The following is a 16,458-nucleotide window of genomic DNA, read 5'->3' on the forward strand; positions in this document are numbered from 1 at the left end:
CAAAATGTATATTATCTTTTTATTAAATTGGTCACTGTTGTATGTTTTGAAAACAGAATTCTTCAGAAGGAGTGATGTGTCTCTCGCCCTCTCCCAGCCACAGTGGTAGCTCTGTGATTTCCAGCCTCAGGAAATATGCTTTGGGATTCCAGCATGCAATCCATGCCATCACCCGACGTTTTGCTGATGTCAGTGTTGGGCGTACAGAAAAACCTGTGTGCAATCCCACTGCTGATGTTCCTCTTCCTGATGTTATTACCGCTCAAAGAATAAACCTATCCACTCCAGATGCTGAAACTTCCCTTCATGATGTTCCAGCTGCTGCTGTTGATATTCCACCCCCTCTGACATCAGAACAGCTGTGTCAACAGAATTTAGTTCAAAGTACCTCTAGTTTTGTACAACCTGCAGCATGTTATCCTCCAGAGGGCATTCAGTCATCATGTGTGGCAACTGATGTGGATGTGGGAACACCTTCCAATCTTCTGCCCCCCACTGGATCACAATTCTTGGAAAAACTATCCACTTTTGCTGAGTGGATGTCGAATGAGATACTTAGTTCAGTAAACAAGGACAATGTTCTTCAGGGGACCAAACCTGTTTCTTTGGAGGTGAAACAGCCAGAGGTCTGGACATCCAGTGAAGACAAATTTTCATCAGAGACATTTTCTCATGATACTATCCCAAATTCCCATTTGAATCAAACTTTTGCAGATATTGAAGTGTCTCTTAAATCATCGCAAGATTATTTAAGGTCAAGCAAACCAACAGAATCGGAGAGGAACCTTGAAGTACTGGAACGTGGGAGTAGAAATGCTGTTCCCTGTGGCATAGGCTTCCTTGCAAGCAGAGAGGCTTCCAATATTATTCGGGATTCTTTCGAAGAGATTGGGATTGGAAGGGAAAAGCCTCTTGATGACTATATTTTAAAGACGATAAATGCCAGCTCTTCAGGGGAAGCATTTACTATAGTGCTTCCTGTCATGGAGAATTATGCACTGAGGCTGGCCCAGGAAGTAATTTCTGATGGCACCAGGAGAGCAAGCTTAGAAAGGAAGGTGATAAATAACAGTGCAGAGCCACTGGAAGAGAAAAGTAAGAATTCACACCTTGGTCACTTGGAACCACATCAGGGTAAACCCTTGGACCTTTCAGAGATTCAGTTGTCACAATCTGACACTGGTACACATGAACTTAATCATCTTGCAAGAACCATACTGAGGTCATCGTCTGTTGGAGTAAGCCCATTATTAGGCAGCGAACAGGTTGAAAGTTTAACTAAAGCAGCACAACTGTCTTTTGATGACTTGTCTTCAGAGAGGGAAAGGCATTTATCAGCATCAGACAAAGAGAGAGCTGATGATCAGGACTATGAGAAACTCATGTATGACAAACTTGGGCTCACCAAGAAGGCATCATTGGACTATCCTGATGCACCACCACCAACACCACTGAAGCCACAGCTTGTGGGCAGTCAGAGGAGTTTTACTAGGAAGCTCAAGGGAGGTTTGGCAAAAGAATTCCTTCCTTCAACCCCTCCACCAACCCCAAAGGAAACTATCAATTTTTGCCTGCCTAAAGAAGGGCGAGAGGAAAAGGCTGAATTTATGAGAAAGCTGATACGATCGCTGTCTCAAGAGTTTAGCGGAAAAGAAGCTGCAGGGACTTCTGAGGTGCCAGAGGATGAGAGGTTGCAGAACGTGTCACATGAATTTCCAGGTTCAGGAAGTGAACCAACAGAGAGGTTGTGCACAGATGAGAAAAAGATGCAGGACTACTTCAGTGACTTAGTGTCTGGCATAGTCTTTTCATCTGCACAAGTTATTTGTGGTATTGTAGGAGAGAGCATTGATCCTAAAGAACATAATGAGCAGAAGTGTCACGGTGTTGCATTTAGCAATGATTGCCAGATGAACAGCCATACCATGGAAAAACTGAACACGCGTCCTTCTGATGTAGTCATCCTGGAAACACAAAGGATTCCAAGTGAAAACAATGGAGATAAACACAGAGTCTGTTTTCCATTGATAACGGAAAACAAATTGTGGGAATATACTGACAGACTAACACAGGAAATCATTAGTTCTGTCATCAATTTTCTGAGTCAAATTGAATTACTTGAATGTGGAGAACACAAAGTGGAGAGAAAAGAGAATGGAAACAAAGATTGTAGGCATTCGTGTTACATCAAGCAGCTAAATTCCATGTCTGGAGGCTTGGTAAAAAGAGTGGTGCAGTCTTCTCTCCATCTGTTTAAAACTCAGTATCAGTTGCAGCCAGCCGGATATGCCAGCACTGTGGGCTTATCTCAGCATGATGTAGACACCGTGCCTACAGCAGAAGTACTTCATAACATGGATCATGCAGCCAGGGGTGTTGAGGAGAACGTTTTTCTCATGTGTGACAATGAAGAGCAGCAGTTTATCAAACCATCATTAGAAACAATGGAATCTGGGGCAAACAGTCAAGCTGCAGCTCTGGACAGTGACCCTGTATTTACTGGGGAGGAGCAAGCGGCAGGAACTCAAGGGTCGGCTTGTAGAATTGGCATCAGCAACATTGCAAGCCCCCATGAAGGAACAAATGATAAGAATGACAGCTGTGCAAGTTCTTTCAGCAGTCCATGCCCATATAGGCAGTCACTTGTGAAAGTGGAGGGTGAAGAACTCATTGGAGAGAATCTGAGTGGTTTTGTTCAGGCAGAAACAAAACTAAGCTTGTATGAACAAAAGAAGGAAAAATCATCTCCATTTAAAGATCCAGATGCATTTCTAGACTTCAACTCGGAGTCCATTATTAACGATGAAGAAAAATCTTCCACCTTGGAATTGACTAATGTGATAATGGAGGATCCAGACCACAAACAGCTAAACAAAACTTATGCTGAAAGTTTAGCAGAAACTATATTGAATTCTTCCTTGGCTGATGTTTGTAGGCATTGCAGTTCTGGACTAGAGGTGCCAACACATTCTCGGAAAACTGATGAATTGCACAGAAATGCTCTTTCCGTTTCCCACAGCTCAGGAGAAGAGAGTCTAGAGGTCCAACAGAAAATACAGACAGAAGAATTGTTTAAGGAAAGAAAAGAGCATGTTCCCTTAATTCTGAACACTAAATTCCAAGGACTCAATGTAATTGAATATACAGGTGATTCATCAACAAAACAGCCACAAGAAAATTCAAATCAATCCATGGTTGCTTTAAAGCAGTGCAGTGAAGAAAACGAAGGCTCTGAAGAAATGGAACACTGCAGCTTCTTGGCTGCAAAGCCAATTGAACTTTTGCTGGTGAACTTTAACTCTGCATCCACGACTGTTGATGTTCAGGTACAAGCAATGCTGCAATGGGCTACAGCTTCTCAGCTCAATGTCTCCAAGATTCATATAAAGAATTCAAGTGAGGACTTTGTACAGGTGAGTTCTGCATACTGGGGGCTCATTAAAATTCATATCCTAGACACTGCTATTTATGTGACCTAACTATGACTCTGTGTGAATTAATTATCTGAAACGAACACCATGATTGAGCAAAGCTTTAAAAATAATGCATTCAAGAAAAATCCAGAAGCAGATGCTGGAAATACAAAATAAAAAGAACAATCCAGTTTTGATGAAACGATCACACAGATGCTCCCTGACGTACTACCTAGACAGAATCTAAGTATTTACAGCATTCTGTTTCTTTTAATGTCTCGTAGATACACCATGTTAAATTTAAGGTTAAAAGCTCAATTGATTGAAATGGTTTTAATGTTACCTAACAACTGGTTAAATTTTCTGAACCCACCAGTGAATATAATTGTTAAAGACCAATTTTTTTTTCTTGATATTTGAGACCAAAAACTCCTCAAACCTTTGGAAACTTTGCAAAAAGTAATGAGAGATTTTTATTTAGAAGGCCTATAAATTTGAGAGCATGAAACTCTTTATTTCAGCAGTACATCATTAATCATGGCCTTCTCCCAGAGTGAATTGGCAGGTTATTTTGCATCACTCCAGAAGTTCAACCAGACACTTCACAGTGTGAGTTGCACCTGATACCAAATACGATCTCCGTGTCAGGTGCACATTAAATAATGACATATCTGGCAATAAATTCCTATTGCTGGGGAAATTAGACCATGTTGTTCTCATTGATCACTCCCAAAACAATTGCTTCATTTCACTGTGCTGGTATGGGACCCACTAAAGGTAACTCCTATTATATCTATCTTGCGTGGAAAGAGGACAAGGCGTGCCCCTCCCTACCACCCCCAACACGCGCACACGCAAGCACACCTTGTCCTCTTTCCTTAAGCCCACCAAATTACCAACTCCCTGTACAATCCCCATAATTACCAACTCCCACTCCCCAACAGAAGCCCCAATCACTAATTCTGCATCCCCACCACAACTCCTGCCCCATCAGGGGAACTAGCTGATCTTTGGCTAGCTCCCTTCATCTCCTGACTAGGCCTGCAATGCCAAGACCTTCAATCACCAACTCTCTCCCCCAGATGATGACCCCCTTTGCCACCCAGTACCCAGTCTAGGTCCCAGATGTTTGGATGGTGGGATCAGGAATTAGCCTTCACAGCTTTGTCCACCATGCATGAAGGAAAATGTATAAGAGGAAGTCCCAGGTGCTACTGAAGTTTGCAGGTGTGGGCCCTTAATTTAAAAAAAAATACATGTGTATAACATACCGATCCCTTCTGGGAAACCAACAGATTGTTTAAAGGAAGCTTGTAGATACTTTCCTTGATTGGTCTGTGCTAAATGCGTCTCATAACTTGTTACTGAATCACAGGGAAATTGGGTCCTTGGTTCAGTCTTGACTTTGTACTGACTACACTGATTTCAGCCAAGATTGACAACTAAAACGATAGTTTCCTCCTGTGCATAAGGATCAGGAGTGGATTTTGCTCTGGTCAATATCCACAAACCTCTATTACAAATGTGTAGGTAGAGGTGGGATTGGTTGTCTTGTTCCACAATCAAATCACATTGTTAGAACTTGGGTAAGATATAGGGGACACACACATACAGTATATATATTATACATGCGTGTGTACACACACACACACACACACACACACACACACAATACATATATATACACACACACAGAGTTTTCCTTTTCATTGAATGACCTTTACTCTTGTGGCTTAGGACGTCATCCAGACCCAATAAATTTGATCAAGATGGAAATACTGATTAGTGAGAAAGAAAGTGATTACAAGGAAAGTTTTTAAAATGTACACCATATTATGGCTCAAGATGCTGATTAAAAACCAAAAACACATTAAATACCAGGAATAGGTTAAACAGCCCCTTAAAACTGCATTGTATTTCAATAGACGGTAGCTGAATCTTTATCTTGTTCACATTCCCATATCCCTCAGTTTCTTTAGTGTCCCAAAAATCTAGCAATCTCAATCATGAATGCACTCATTGACTCAGCAATTCCACATCCACAGCTCTCTGAGCAAAGAATTTAAATATTTGCACCGCTCAAAGTGGTGAAATTTCTCCTCTTCACCTGAGACATGTGTCCCTGACTATAGCTGTCTAGATTCTCTTGTGTCACTCTGCTTTTTGTAAGAATATATTTATTTGAAAGTATACTTCAAGCAACTGTGTCCTGCCAGTTAACCCAAACAGTATTTATAATGAGCAGCATAAAAAAAGGAAGATACAATATTTATGAACACAACTGAATAGCTTTAAAGAGTTAATTTGCTTTCAGTATCACTTTTAATGGGAAACCATTGTGTAAACATTAGGAGTGATGGAGGGATTCTAATGGAGTGGTCTTACTTCAATCACAGATGCCGACAAAATAATCAACACAAATTAAATGTGATTTATTTCCAACTGAACATGCGTTCTAAGAATATTAAGCATTACTGCCAACTAGATGATGAATCAAATATCACAAAGTTGGTGAATTCCATTTATGAGTTAAAGGTTATTTCATACTTTCCAATCTAGTGTTAATTTTTGAGGTTATGTGAATTTCTCCTCCCCCCCCCCCACTCCCCCACCCCCCCCCCCCCATATTTCATCCAACCAGGCATATTATAGCCCTTGGGACAAGTTAACAATTTTGGGCAGCTCTTTTTCCTTCTGTATAGATGTGGCTATATCTTTTGTGATCTACATATAAATATTTCATATATATTTCAATTTGTCTCTTTTTTTCCTTTTCTGTCTCCAAATGCTGGTTTTGAAAGTAATTGTTACCTTAACAATGTTGGCCTGTGCCATATCACAGACATTTTATTCTGTTGTCTTCAGCCTCCCCCTCCATTTAAAATCATGGTTGTCTTCTCACTTTTCCAGTACTGATGAATGATCCTTGACAGGAATTGTGTACACTGTTTCTCTCCCCACTCATCTGCTCAGTGCTTCCAGCATTTTCTGTTTATGTTACAGATTTACAGCATCTGCAGTGTATCACTCCAATAATACACCAGTATTTCCTCTTTGAGACTGTATCAGGTTGCGGACACAGGTGGAGTATCTGTACTTACTTGAACAGTTACTGGATTTGTTGCAATATTACTGTGCTTCTCCGACAGCAGCACGACACTAAATGCATACTCAAACCAGAAATAGAAACTGTCCTGATGCAGGGTTTCGACCCGAAATGTCGACAATTCCTTTCCTCCCACAGATGCTGCTCGACCTGCTGAATTCTCCAGCAGATTGCTGCTATAGAAACCGTTATCCTGGTGCAGTGGTTCACTCCATTACCTCGTTTACTTATTACTATCCAAAAGCTTTATGGATGTAACATTTTTAAATATACATGATGCTTTAATCAATGAAGCTTGGAGATGTTGCTTTGATATCAGAGTAATCATGAGCATTGCAACTAAATTGTCTTAGGCACTGAGTTGGAAAACTACTTGTCCATAAACTAATGGCAGTAATTTCTTTGTCTGTTCCAGTTCCCCACTCTGTTGACACTAGCTGAAGAGGAAGAATGGACAGTGGGAGACCTCCTCTGTGCTGTGCTGGCCTTCTGTGAAAGTAACCAATCAATAGCCAGTCCAACACTCTTCGACTACCTCCTTGAACCATTTCATTGTATTGAGGCTGACAGTAAACCACACAGGACCTCTAGCTAAGGCTTGGTTTTAGTGAGAAAATTATGCACAATCACCATTCACAGTGTTTCTTCTAAATTAGGATGCAGTGTGCTTTCAACATTCCTGAGGATCAATTTGCATTTGGAAGGCAGAAAGAGGAAATAATCTGTGCCTTTCATTCCCTCCCAATCCTCTGACTATCATGTTCAACATGCTATACCAAAAGAAAGTAGGATGTTTTTATAAAGTTTTAATTATTACCGTGGAATTAGTTTAGTTTTATCTATGTGATCTGGTCCCAGATCAATTCTACCAAATGCTAGTCTGTAGCAAGGGTCGAGGAGGTGCAACAGCATGGCCTGCATCAATGTACTATGTCGCCATCCCAAATCACCCACCCAATCATTTCCGCTGGCCTGTCACCTGATCATCTCCTCCCTTCCTCCCACCCCAAATGATTGATTTTACCCCATGATCTTCTCTTTCCACCACCTCCACCTCATCCACCTACCCCTCCCGCACCCCCACCACCATGACCAGCTCTCCTCCAAACTGTTAGCCAACACACTTTCTCTCAGATCTCCACCCTTTACATTGGAAGGGCATAGGACATCATAGAGGGAATAACTTTGTCAACAATTTCCCATAAGCTTTTGTATTCATATTGCTGGTGTCATTGTTATATAGAATTCAGGACAGAAAGAGACTATTCAGTCAATCATGTCCATGCTGGCTCCTGCAGGGGCAATCCATAGTTCTATTCACCTGCTCCCCATAGCCCTGTGACTATTATCTCTCACATGCCTATCCAGTTCCCTCTTAAAGGCACTGATGAATCTAGAACTCAAGCAGTGAGTTCTAGATCCTAGCCTCTTTCTGAGTGCGGGAGAAAAATATTCTCCTGGTATTTTTTGCTCAAAATTTTAAATCTTTGTCCTATGATATTGAGAACGGCTTCACTTTGTTTACCATGTCTAAGCCAGTCACGTTATTGTGTGCCTGTGTCAAATTTCCTCTCAACCCTCTGTGCTCCAAGAAGAGCAACTGCAATTTTTCCATGTCTAATCTTTAATCCTCATCCCTGGAACCATTCTACTGAGTATTTTCTGCACTCTCTCTAGGACTTTCACATCTTTTCTAAAGTGTGGAGAACAGAATTGAACACTGTTTGTAGGCTATCTCATATTCTGTGCAGGTTCAAAGTCTGTGCCTTTATTTCTGAAACCTAGGATCCAACATACTCTACAAGCCACTACTTCCACATGGATTTCAAAGATTTATAAATATGTACACCCAAATTCCCCTTCCTACACATCCTTTAGAATTTAAAAAATTTTAGAATATCCATTTTGCCAATATTGTTCCTCTTTGTTATTTATGCAACTTCATCCCTTTCTGAATTGAATTCCATCTGCCACTTGTTTGGCCATTTACTCGCCCGTCTCTGTCTTCTTCCAGACTTTACTGCCCTCCTCACTGTTTACTGTTCTTCCAAGATTTGAATTGTCCTTAAGTTTGGTATATTTACTCTGCACCTGCATGTTTATTCATTAACTTCTCAAGGAAAAGAGAGGGCCCGGTCCTGACTCCTGGAGAACACCACTAAACACAATGAATTAGTAGTCTATCGCTTTTTTACTCTTGGCCACTTTGTTCCAGTTGTCAATTAATATAAGAATTTTCTGATAGCTATGGATTTTGTTTAGTCTTTCTGAGATCTGGCACAATACAATTGCAAGACGCCATCTTCTGTTGGATCTGAAAGTTTAATACAATGATTGTGCCTTGGCATTTATCTTGAAATGACCTTGTCCAAGTGACTGGTGAATGTATCAACTTTTGCATTCACAACATTTGATTTTGGAAATGCATCAGTACATCACTCAACAAAGCCCCCTCCAGTGAATGATGGACTGTTAAACTAAACCCTTCAGACCCTGAATTGTGCTGAATTAGTTTGCCACATTAATGGAAATAAGATATTACATTTATTCATTAACATCTCAAGGAAAAGAGAGGGCCCGGTCCTATTCTCGGTTTATGCAGGAGCTAGAGTTCCTATCTATCTATGACCCTCTCTGAAAAGCGTGAGCTCATGATCCCTGAGTGAAGACTAGTGTTTACTCCTGGTCAATAGTACTAGTGTGCTGTATTCTGTACTGTGCCATTGAAGTCAATGGGATGAACTTCACGGGCAGAGTATCATGTGTTAATACTATAATATAGATTTTTAGTGCGTGCCTGAGGATGAATTTCTCGGCAAAGATCTTAAATGCCTTTTATCCTCTCACTCACATATGTTGTTAATATATCTGGTATTGTGCCTTGCTTGATGTCAAAATTTCAGCACAGGATAATGTTAAACAGGAAAATCAGTTTGTCTTATGGTGACTTTATGTAAATGGCATCACTGAACAGGCAAGATACTCTGGATGTTTTGTAAGGTTTACCATAACTTAGTGGAAGAATGAAGTGTTTTGGATGACAATGAAAATCCTCTGCTAATGGACTTCTTCAGTGGTGACCAAATAACATACGATGAAACTTTTAAGGAATATTCATTTAAAGCTGTACACATTTGAGTATGCAGAAGAGCAGGGATCTTAGACCAGAGGTTTTAATTAATGCTCTCAACTATATGTCAGCTTGTTCCATGCTACAGTAACTGTGCTTGAGTGGGGTCCTCCTTTTCAGTCAAATCTTCCCAACATTAAAAGTTCTAAGCCATTCAGTGAAGAGGCTGACATGTTTCAGTGTTCTGAATTAGTGCTTGTTTCATCTCAGGCTAGATAATTTGAATCCAGTCAGACCAAGCACAGACTTTTCTGGCTAGATTTTAACATTTGGTTGGGAGCTGGATCCTCTACGACTATCAGAAGGTTTTGTTTACTTTGGATTTACTGGGTTTGTCATGCATATTGCCACTCCTTAATAATATTTGTTTTAGTTTAAGTATTGCACATGCATTTCTGCTGTTATGTTAAAACAGTGGGGGGATGAACATAATCCAGTCATTCTTTCCTTCTGTCTGAGAAAGTGCACTTTGTCTCAGAGAAAGATGTTGCTTTATCTTGTTGCAGATTGGAGCTTCTAGTTGCTGATTTCAGATGGATTGTAAAACAGAGCAGTATTTTTTTCTACTTTTACCTTTGAATACAAAAGATTTTGCAAAACAAAATATGTTAAAGTTTTGAAATCCAGTCCTGCAATTTTCTAATAAAATGTAAATTTTCTACAATTTATTTTGTATATGGAATCCTAATTTATATTCAAAGTTAGAAATTGGCCATTTGATGTGTCAATCTGTATTGGAACAAAAACAGAAAATGTTCGAAATACTCAACAAGTCAGATTGTTTCAGATTTCCAGCATCTGTAGGTTTTTTAAATTTTCAGTTTGTATTTGTGTTTGTTCTATGTGAATTGTATTCTTGGACAAATGTGCTCAACCCCCACAGACCTTTAATTCCATTCCAAAATAAAAATGAAAAATAAAACTGGAAATGCTGGAAATCTGAAATAAATACAAAAAATGCTGGAAACCAATTGCGGAGCACTTATGTTCAGTCTTCAGTCACGATCCTGAGGTTCTGTTTGCCTTCTGCTTTAATTCTCCATCCTGCTTCCACACTGACCTCTCTGCCTGGGTCCTCCTACACTATTACATGATGGCCCAATCCAAGCTCGAAGAACAGCCATCTGGGCTCATTGCAGTCTTCTAGACTCTGTTTTTGAAAATGACAACTTCAGGTAACTCCCTCTTTCTTTCTGTTATATCAGAATCTGCCAGTGATCCATCTGTGGTTTTTTGGCTCTGTTTTTTTTCTCCCCATTACTACAACCTGATCTGCTGGGCATGTCGCCAGCACATAACACAAAGAAGCATATTCTGTCTCTAACTGCTGTATAAACCCATTTGGTGTCACTCTATCAGAGATTCCCTTTGTACTATCCATCCATCTGCTACCTTCTGTAATTTATTTTCTCTTTCCCAATTCTAACGAAGAGTCTTGGACCCGAAACATAACTCTGTTTCTTTTTCCACAGGTACTACCTGATCTGTTGAGGGTTTCCAGCAGGAGGCATTCAGGCTATTTTGCTTCTCCTGAGAAACAGTGCAGCATATTACACCCCTGTACAGTTAGAAGAGTCATCCTGCATTTTCCTCCTTCATTATTGAAACCTATCTGTTTTAGTCCACGATAGAGAAATCTCAAGAGGTCCCAGGACATACCCATGCACTATACCAATCCTCTAATTATGACAATGTAGGAACAGACATGGAAGTAGTTTGTCATTAGCTGGTTGACTTTTACATGCCTGAAAAATGAATGACTTTTGTTGCAGATTAGCCAGGTGGAGCACTTATTCTACTTCACCAGCTCCCAAGGCCCACCAGAAGTCATTTTCAGACAGGCCTATTAATGGGCAAACAGTCTGTCCACCTGATTTGGGCATTAGGCTGTCTAACATTCAAATGACAACAATAATTTCTACTTATGGTATCTATATGGTAGCAAAGCCTCCCAAGCACTTCTTCACAGAAGTAAAAGTTGATGCTGAGCCAAATAAAAACAAAATGTTGGTGATCCCAATGCAACAAAAGATAGATTTTAAGATGCATCTTAAAGGAAGAAAAAGAGGAGGATTTCATGAAGAAATTCCAGAGCTTGGGGCCTTGGCAGGTGAAGCTACCACTACTAACAATGGAGCAATTACATTCAGAGACAAGCAAGAAACTACGTTGCTAGTTACATCTTTCCAGTCTTTTTCAGGGTGGAAGGATGTAACTCATGGAGGGTCCCCCGGATCATTTCTTGATCCTTAATTATTTACTACCTGTATTCAAGACTTGTAGGAAGGAGCAGAGTGTAAGGTATTGAAGTTTGCCAATGGCAGTAAAATATGTGGGAGAGCATGTTGTAATGAGAATATTTGGTCTGTGGAATAGGATATAGACAGGTGAGTGGGCAAAAAATTAAGTTATGACTGTTATTGGACCCTTAGCCAAAAGAATGCCTTCTTTTCCCCATATAATGATTTAATAGTGAGGTTTCACATTATTAACTTCTTGCTAGTTACCCAGCTTCAGAAATATATTTCTGAGTTTTGCTCTTTGGCTCAGTGTAACATGTTTAACTCTCTCTATCACATTTGACATCCAATATGTGGCTTAAAAAATCTTGACCTTTCTGTTTTTGTTTCCTCCTATTCACCACAGCAGGCCACTTGTCTTCACACACCCTCCTCAAAGAGAAACTGAAGCCATATTATTCTTTCAAATCGGCAACTATGTTGCTCCACCGGATGTGACCACTCTGCCCGGTTATAAGGACTATTAGAACCTTCTCTCCCAACCTACTGAATCCTGGAAAGAATTGACTCAAACACAGGAGTAAATTTAAACCAATTAACTTCCAACAATTCATGATTCACAGCTAGAGGTAGAAACTCATATTTTTCAGCCTGAATAATCTTCATAAAGTACACCGAAAACATCTGTTGAAATAGTTCCAATAGAATAAACTCTGCTGCTCATTACATCCTGCAATGGACTGAGCTTTGCAGCCAAAACAGGAAATCTTCTCCACTCTCTGGTTTATAAACAGTACAATTCAATTTCCCATTGCAATACACAGGAAGATAAATTCTCAAGGCTATCCACAAGATACTCTGAATTAGTAATCTCTTTGCGAATGTCGTTCAGCGTTATGTCTGCTCTATCTGCCCTTGCATTTACATATGGCAAAGTTCCCCCTTCCCCTATAGTTTTATCTCGAATGTCCCTGTACATGTTTAGGATTTTTCTAGCCTTATCCACTACTCTGCATTTGGGAAACAAGGCAAAAATGACTGTGCTTTTGAAAAGTTTCATCTATTTAAAAAAAGAACTTAGCTGTGCTGTAGCAACACTTTTATTAAAGTTCATAGTAAACCTTCATCTGTTGGAAAAGAATAATCAGATGTGGAGGTGGGTTCCATTGATCCCTTCAGAACCAACATAAATGTTGCTGCAGATGCTGCTGTCATAATTATTGGCTTTTTCAAAATTAAATTTTCTTCCCTCTTAAGCCCTTCAATTTCTTTTAAATCACTCTTGGCTGTGCCTGCAGCAACCAAGGGCTCACACCTGGAACCCTGCCCATTACCCCTTCACCCTTCTGCTTCTTTCTTTCTTTAAGGCACCTCAATATGTACCACCAATTCATCTATCAAACATCCTAAGAATTTACTCTTGCTGCCAACTTAGTCTGATAATACTCATGAAGGACCTTGGACTGTTTTACTAAGTCAAAAGGTGTTTAATAGATTCATGATTCATACAGCACAGAAACAGGCCCTTTGATCCATCCCATCCATTGTGACTATCAAGTACACATCTATACTAATCTGATTTAACAGCACTATTTTGTATAAACAAAAAATATTATTGCATTTATTGAGAGATCTATAAGACTATCAGCTGAGCATATGACGATAATCTCGACTTTGACTTTATTAGTTGACAATGGATGACAATTACTAGCATGGTTACACAGTGGTTTAGTGGACTGGTCATTGATCTGAGGACACAAGTTCAATTCCCAGCATGGTAGCCAGGGAATTCAAATTCAAGTAATTAAATAAAGCTGATTTTTTTTTCAAAAAAGGATAGTTTCAGTAACAGTAATCATGAACCTACCAGACTGCCTATAGTATCTAGTGCATTTCAGGGAAGGAAATCTGCCGGCCATACCTGGTCTGCTCTGTGTGTGAGACCCACTGGAATTGCTCCTCAGATCAGGGCAATTAGCATTTGGCAATAAGTACCTGTATTGCCAGCAATGTTCACTTTTCATCAATGAATAAATAAAAACAATTACACATAGAAAAAGGTTGAAAATGCTTGGGGTCTGTGTAGAGGAAACGTAAGTGCTGTAGTATTCCAGACACCCAAATCCAGAAAGTACAAGTTAAAATTCCTGCTGTGTTCAAGAATTTGAATTCAATTTTTAAGAGGTCCGAAAACAAAAATAACATTGAAGCTGTCATACGAACTAAACATTTTTCAGGAAAGAACGTGCTACTTTTACTTTTTAACTTCTTCCTTAAATTCATGATACAATGGAGGCCATTTGGCCCATCACTTCCCTGTCAGTCATAAAAAATGAACTACTCAGTCCAATACCAGGTCCTTGCTCCACAGGTCTCAACTCTTTCAGAACACATCCAAGAACTCTTCGAAGGTGATGAGGTCTCTGCCTCCATCACCCTTTCAGACAGTAAGTTCCAGATATTTACCACTCTGTTAAGGAAAACTATTTCCTCATCTCCCTTCCAATCCATTTACCAATTATTTTAAATCCACGTCGTCTAGTTTTCAACCCCTCTGCTAAAGGAAATGGCTATTGTTTTCCAGTTTTGGCAATATCCTCTTAAATCTGCTTTGCACCTTCTCCAGTGCAATCACACCTTTCCTGTAATGTGGTGACCAGCACTGTATGCCGTACTTAAGCTGAGGCCTATCCAGCATTTCTATGCCTCAGCTGATAAAGGTTTCCCATATGCCGTTTTCACCAGTTTAACCTGTGTTGGTGCTTTTAAGGGTGTTTGCATTTTACCTTTCCTATCAACCTTGGTTCGTTCTGAACTCTTCTAAAAAGCCATACAATTGCACTAAACTGCTGCTAATGTATAAGACAAGTAATGAAATGCCCTTTGAACGAAGATTGAGAACCCTTATTTAACTGAAACATTGCAGTGTTAGGTAAACCATTTCCCGCCCGCTGAACAGTTTATTATTCCAAGTTCGTTTCCATTTTTAAACTTAAGAGATTAAGCTAACTGAGACATTGAGGGCGGATCGGGTGTTGAGATTCCTATGAAAATCATCATTTTAACTGGTATCCGCTCACTTTACAGCCGCCGTGATTTTCAGCAAATGGTTGTCTCCTCCTATTTAGACCCACCCATCACAGCTCGCAGAGGATTTTTTTTCTGTTTATTTCCTTCCAGTAAGGCAGATAACCCGAGTTTATTCATCCCTGTGATGCGATGGCTGGACAGTACTCCCGATCCTGCAGTTCGGAGTCTGCGGCTCCAATGATTTCGCCGAGCCCCCGAACCTCCGTAAATTCCAAGCTGCTTCTGGGAGCGCTGGTCGGCGGCTTTTCTTTACTCTTAGCGCAAGCAGTTGCGACTGCGGGATTGTTTGTATATTTCACAAGAGAAATCTCAAAGGTAAACTCTGCTACCTGGATAAATCAACCTGCAGAACGAGTCGGTTTGCTTTAATTCTCTGCAAAGTCTAGGCTAAGAGGGATTTGGGAAGTAATTGCAGAAAATATGCTCCCCTTCGAGATGTAACAGAAAGTAATTGCATTGCTGCTTGTTTGCTGGCTAGGTTACAAGCTTTTTTATGTAGTTAGTGGGTGTTTGCAAAGGAAGCTATAACTCTTTGGCTCAGGGAGCCAGAATACGAATTCTGGTAAAGGGTAAATATTAAACTGAGGAGAAATCGAAAACGAAACACTCTTCAGTGTACGAAGGCTGCAAAAAAAAAATCGATGAGTGGAAAGGGGGATTTGTGCTAAAACCCACAGGTATTACGGAGGTACACGTGTTGGAATGCATTTACAGTCAAACGCATCCCGACAGCTTTCAGAAAGAATTTAAACGATTTGTTTCCACCCTCAAAACTTCAAACATAAGTTCATTTTTTTTTACGTACTAAGAAATGTTTCTTTTGTTTTAAAGAGTACAAGAAATCTTAAGGAGGAAGTACACAAAAAAAGTTTTGCAAACTTTCTGGAAGGGGAGAAGAGTAAAATGACACCTTTGCCACTTCATGGGTTCAACTGAAGGCACTAAGTAGTGTTTGTAAACAAAGCGGTTTAAATGTTGCTCTAGGGAGACGTGCCACTTTAATTCCTAAAGGTGTACCGACAGTATACTAGAAGAAAGACTTGTTTAAATTTTAATACGACCTGCTTTGGTCGCCATGGATTCGCCTGATTTAATAGAAAGCTGGAGGGCAGAAACAAGCCCGCGCCAGAAAAGGCGTGTCATTTATTAGGAATTATTCCAGGCAGAAATGAAGCCACAGAGAAAGCCTGATGGTGCTGAGGTCTTGGAATAGCAAATGTAATGAGCACAAACATTTTTAGCATTTTTGTCACTTGCTTTAGACTAGATCTGAGTAGATAAATGCACTGCAAATCAAAACAAGCTGCAGATGCTGCAAGTCTGAAATAAAAACAGAAAATGCTGGAGAACTCAGGAGGTCAGGCAGCATCTGTGGAAGAAGAAACAATTAATGTTTTAGGGCCGGGACCCTTCATCATAAGTGAGAAAAAGAGTGATGAGGTAGTCTGGGTAGTAGAGAAGGTGGGGAGAGCGCAACAA

The 16,458-nt window shown here is 40.1% G+C and overlaps 1 protein-coding gene across 1 annotated transcript in view; it reads left to right on the plus strand.

Annotated features, from left to right (window-relative positions):
* si:dkey-171c9.3 (uncharacterized) overlaps positions 1 to 10,313 on the plus strand; it is a 39,184-nt gene extending 28,871 nt beyond the window's left edge. The window contains exons 4-5 of the mRNA XM_052022421.1: positions 57 to 3,413; positions 6,935 to 10,313. Coding sequence (XP_051878381.1) covers positions 57 to 3,413; positions 6,935 to 7,114 — 3,537 coding nt within the window. The 3' untranslated portion in view covers positions 7,115 to 10,313. The remainder of the gene's footprint in view (positions 1 to 56; positions 3,414 to 6,934) is intronic.
* Positions 10,314 to 16,458: the final 6,145 nt, after the last annotated feature.

The sequence above is a fragment of the Pristis pectinata genome, chromosome 8 (genome assembly GCF_009764475.1).
Source record: "Pristis pectinata isolate sPriPec2 chromosome 8, sPriPec2.1.pri, whole genome shotgun sequence".
NCBI lineage: Eukaryota > Metazoa > Chordata > Chondrichthyes > Rhinopristiformes > Pristidae > Pristis > Pristis pectinata.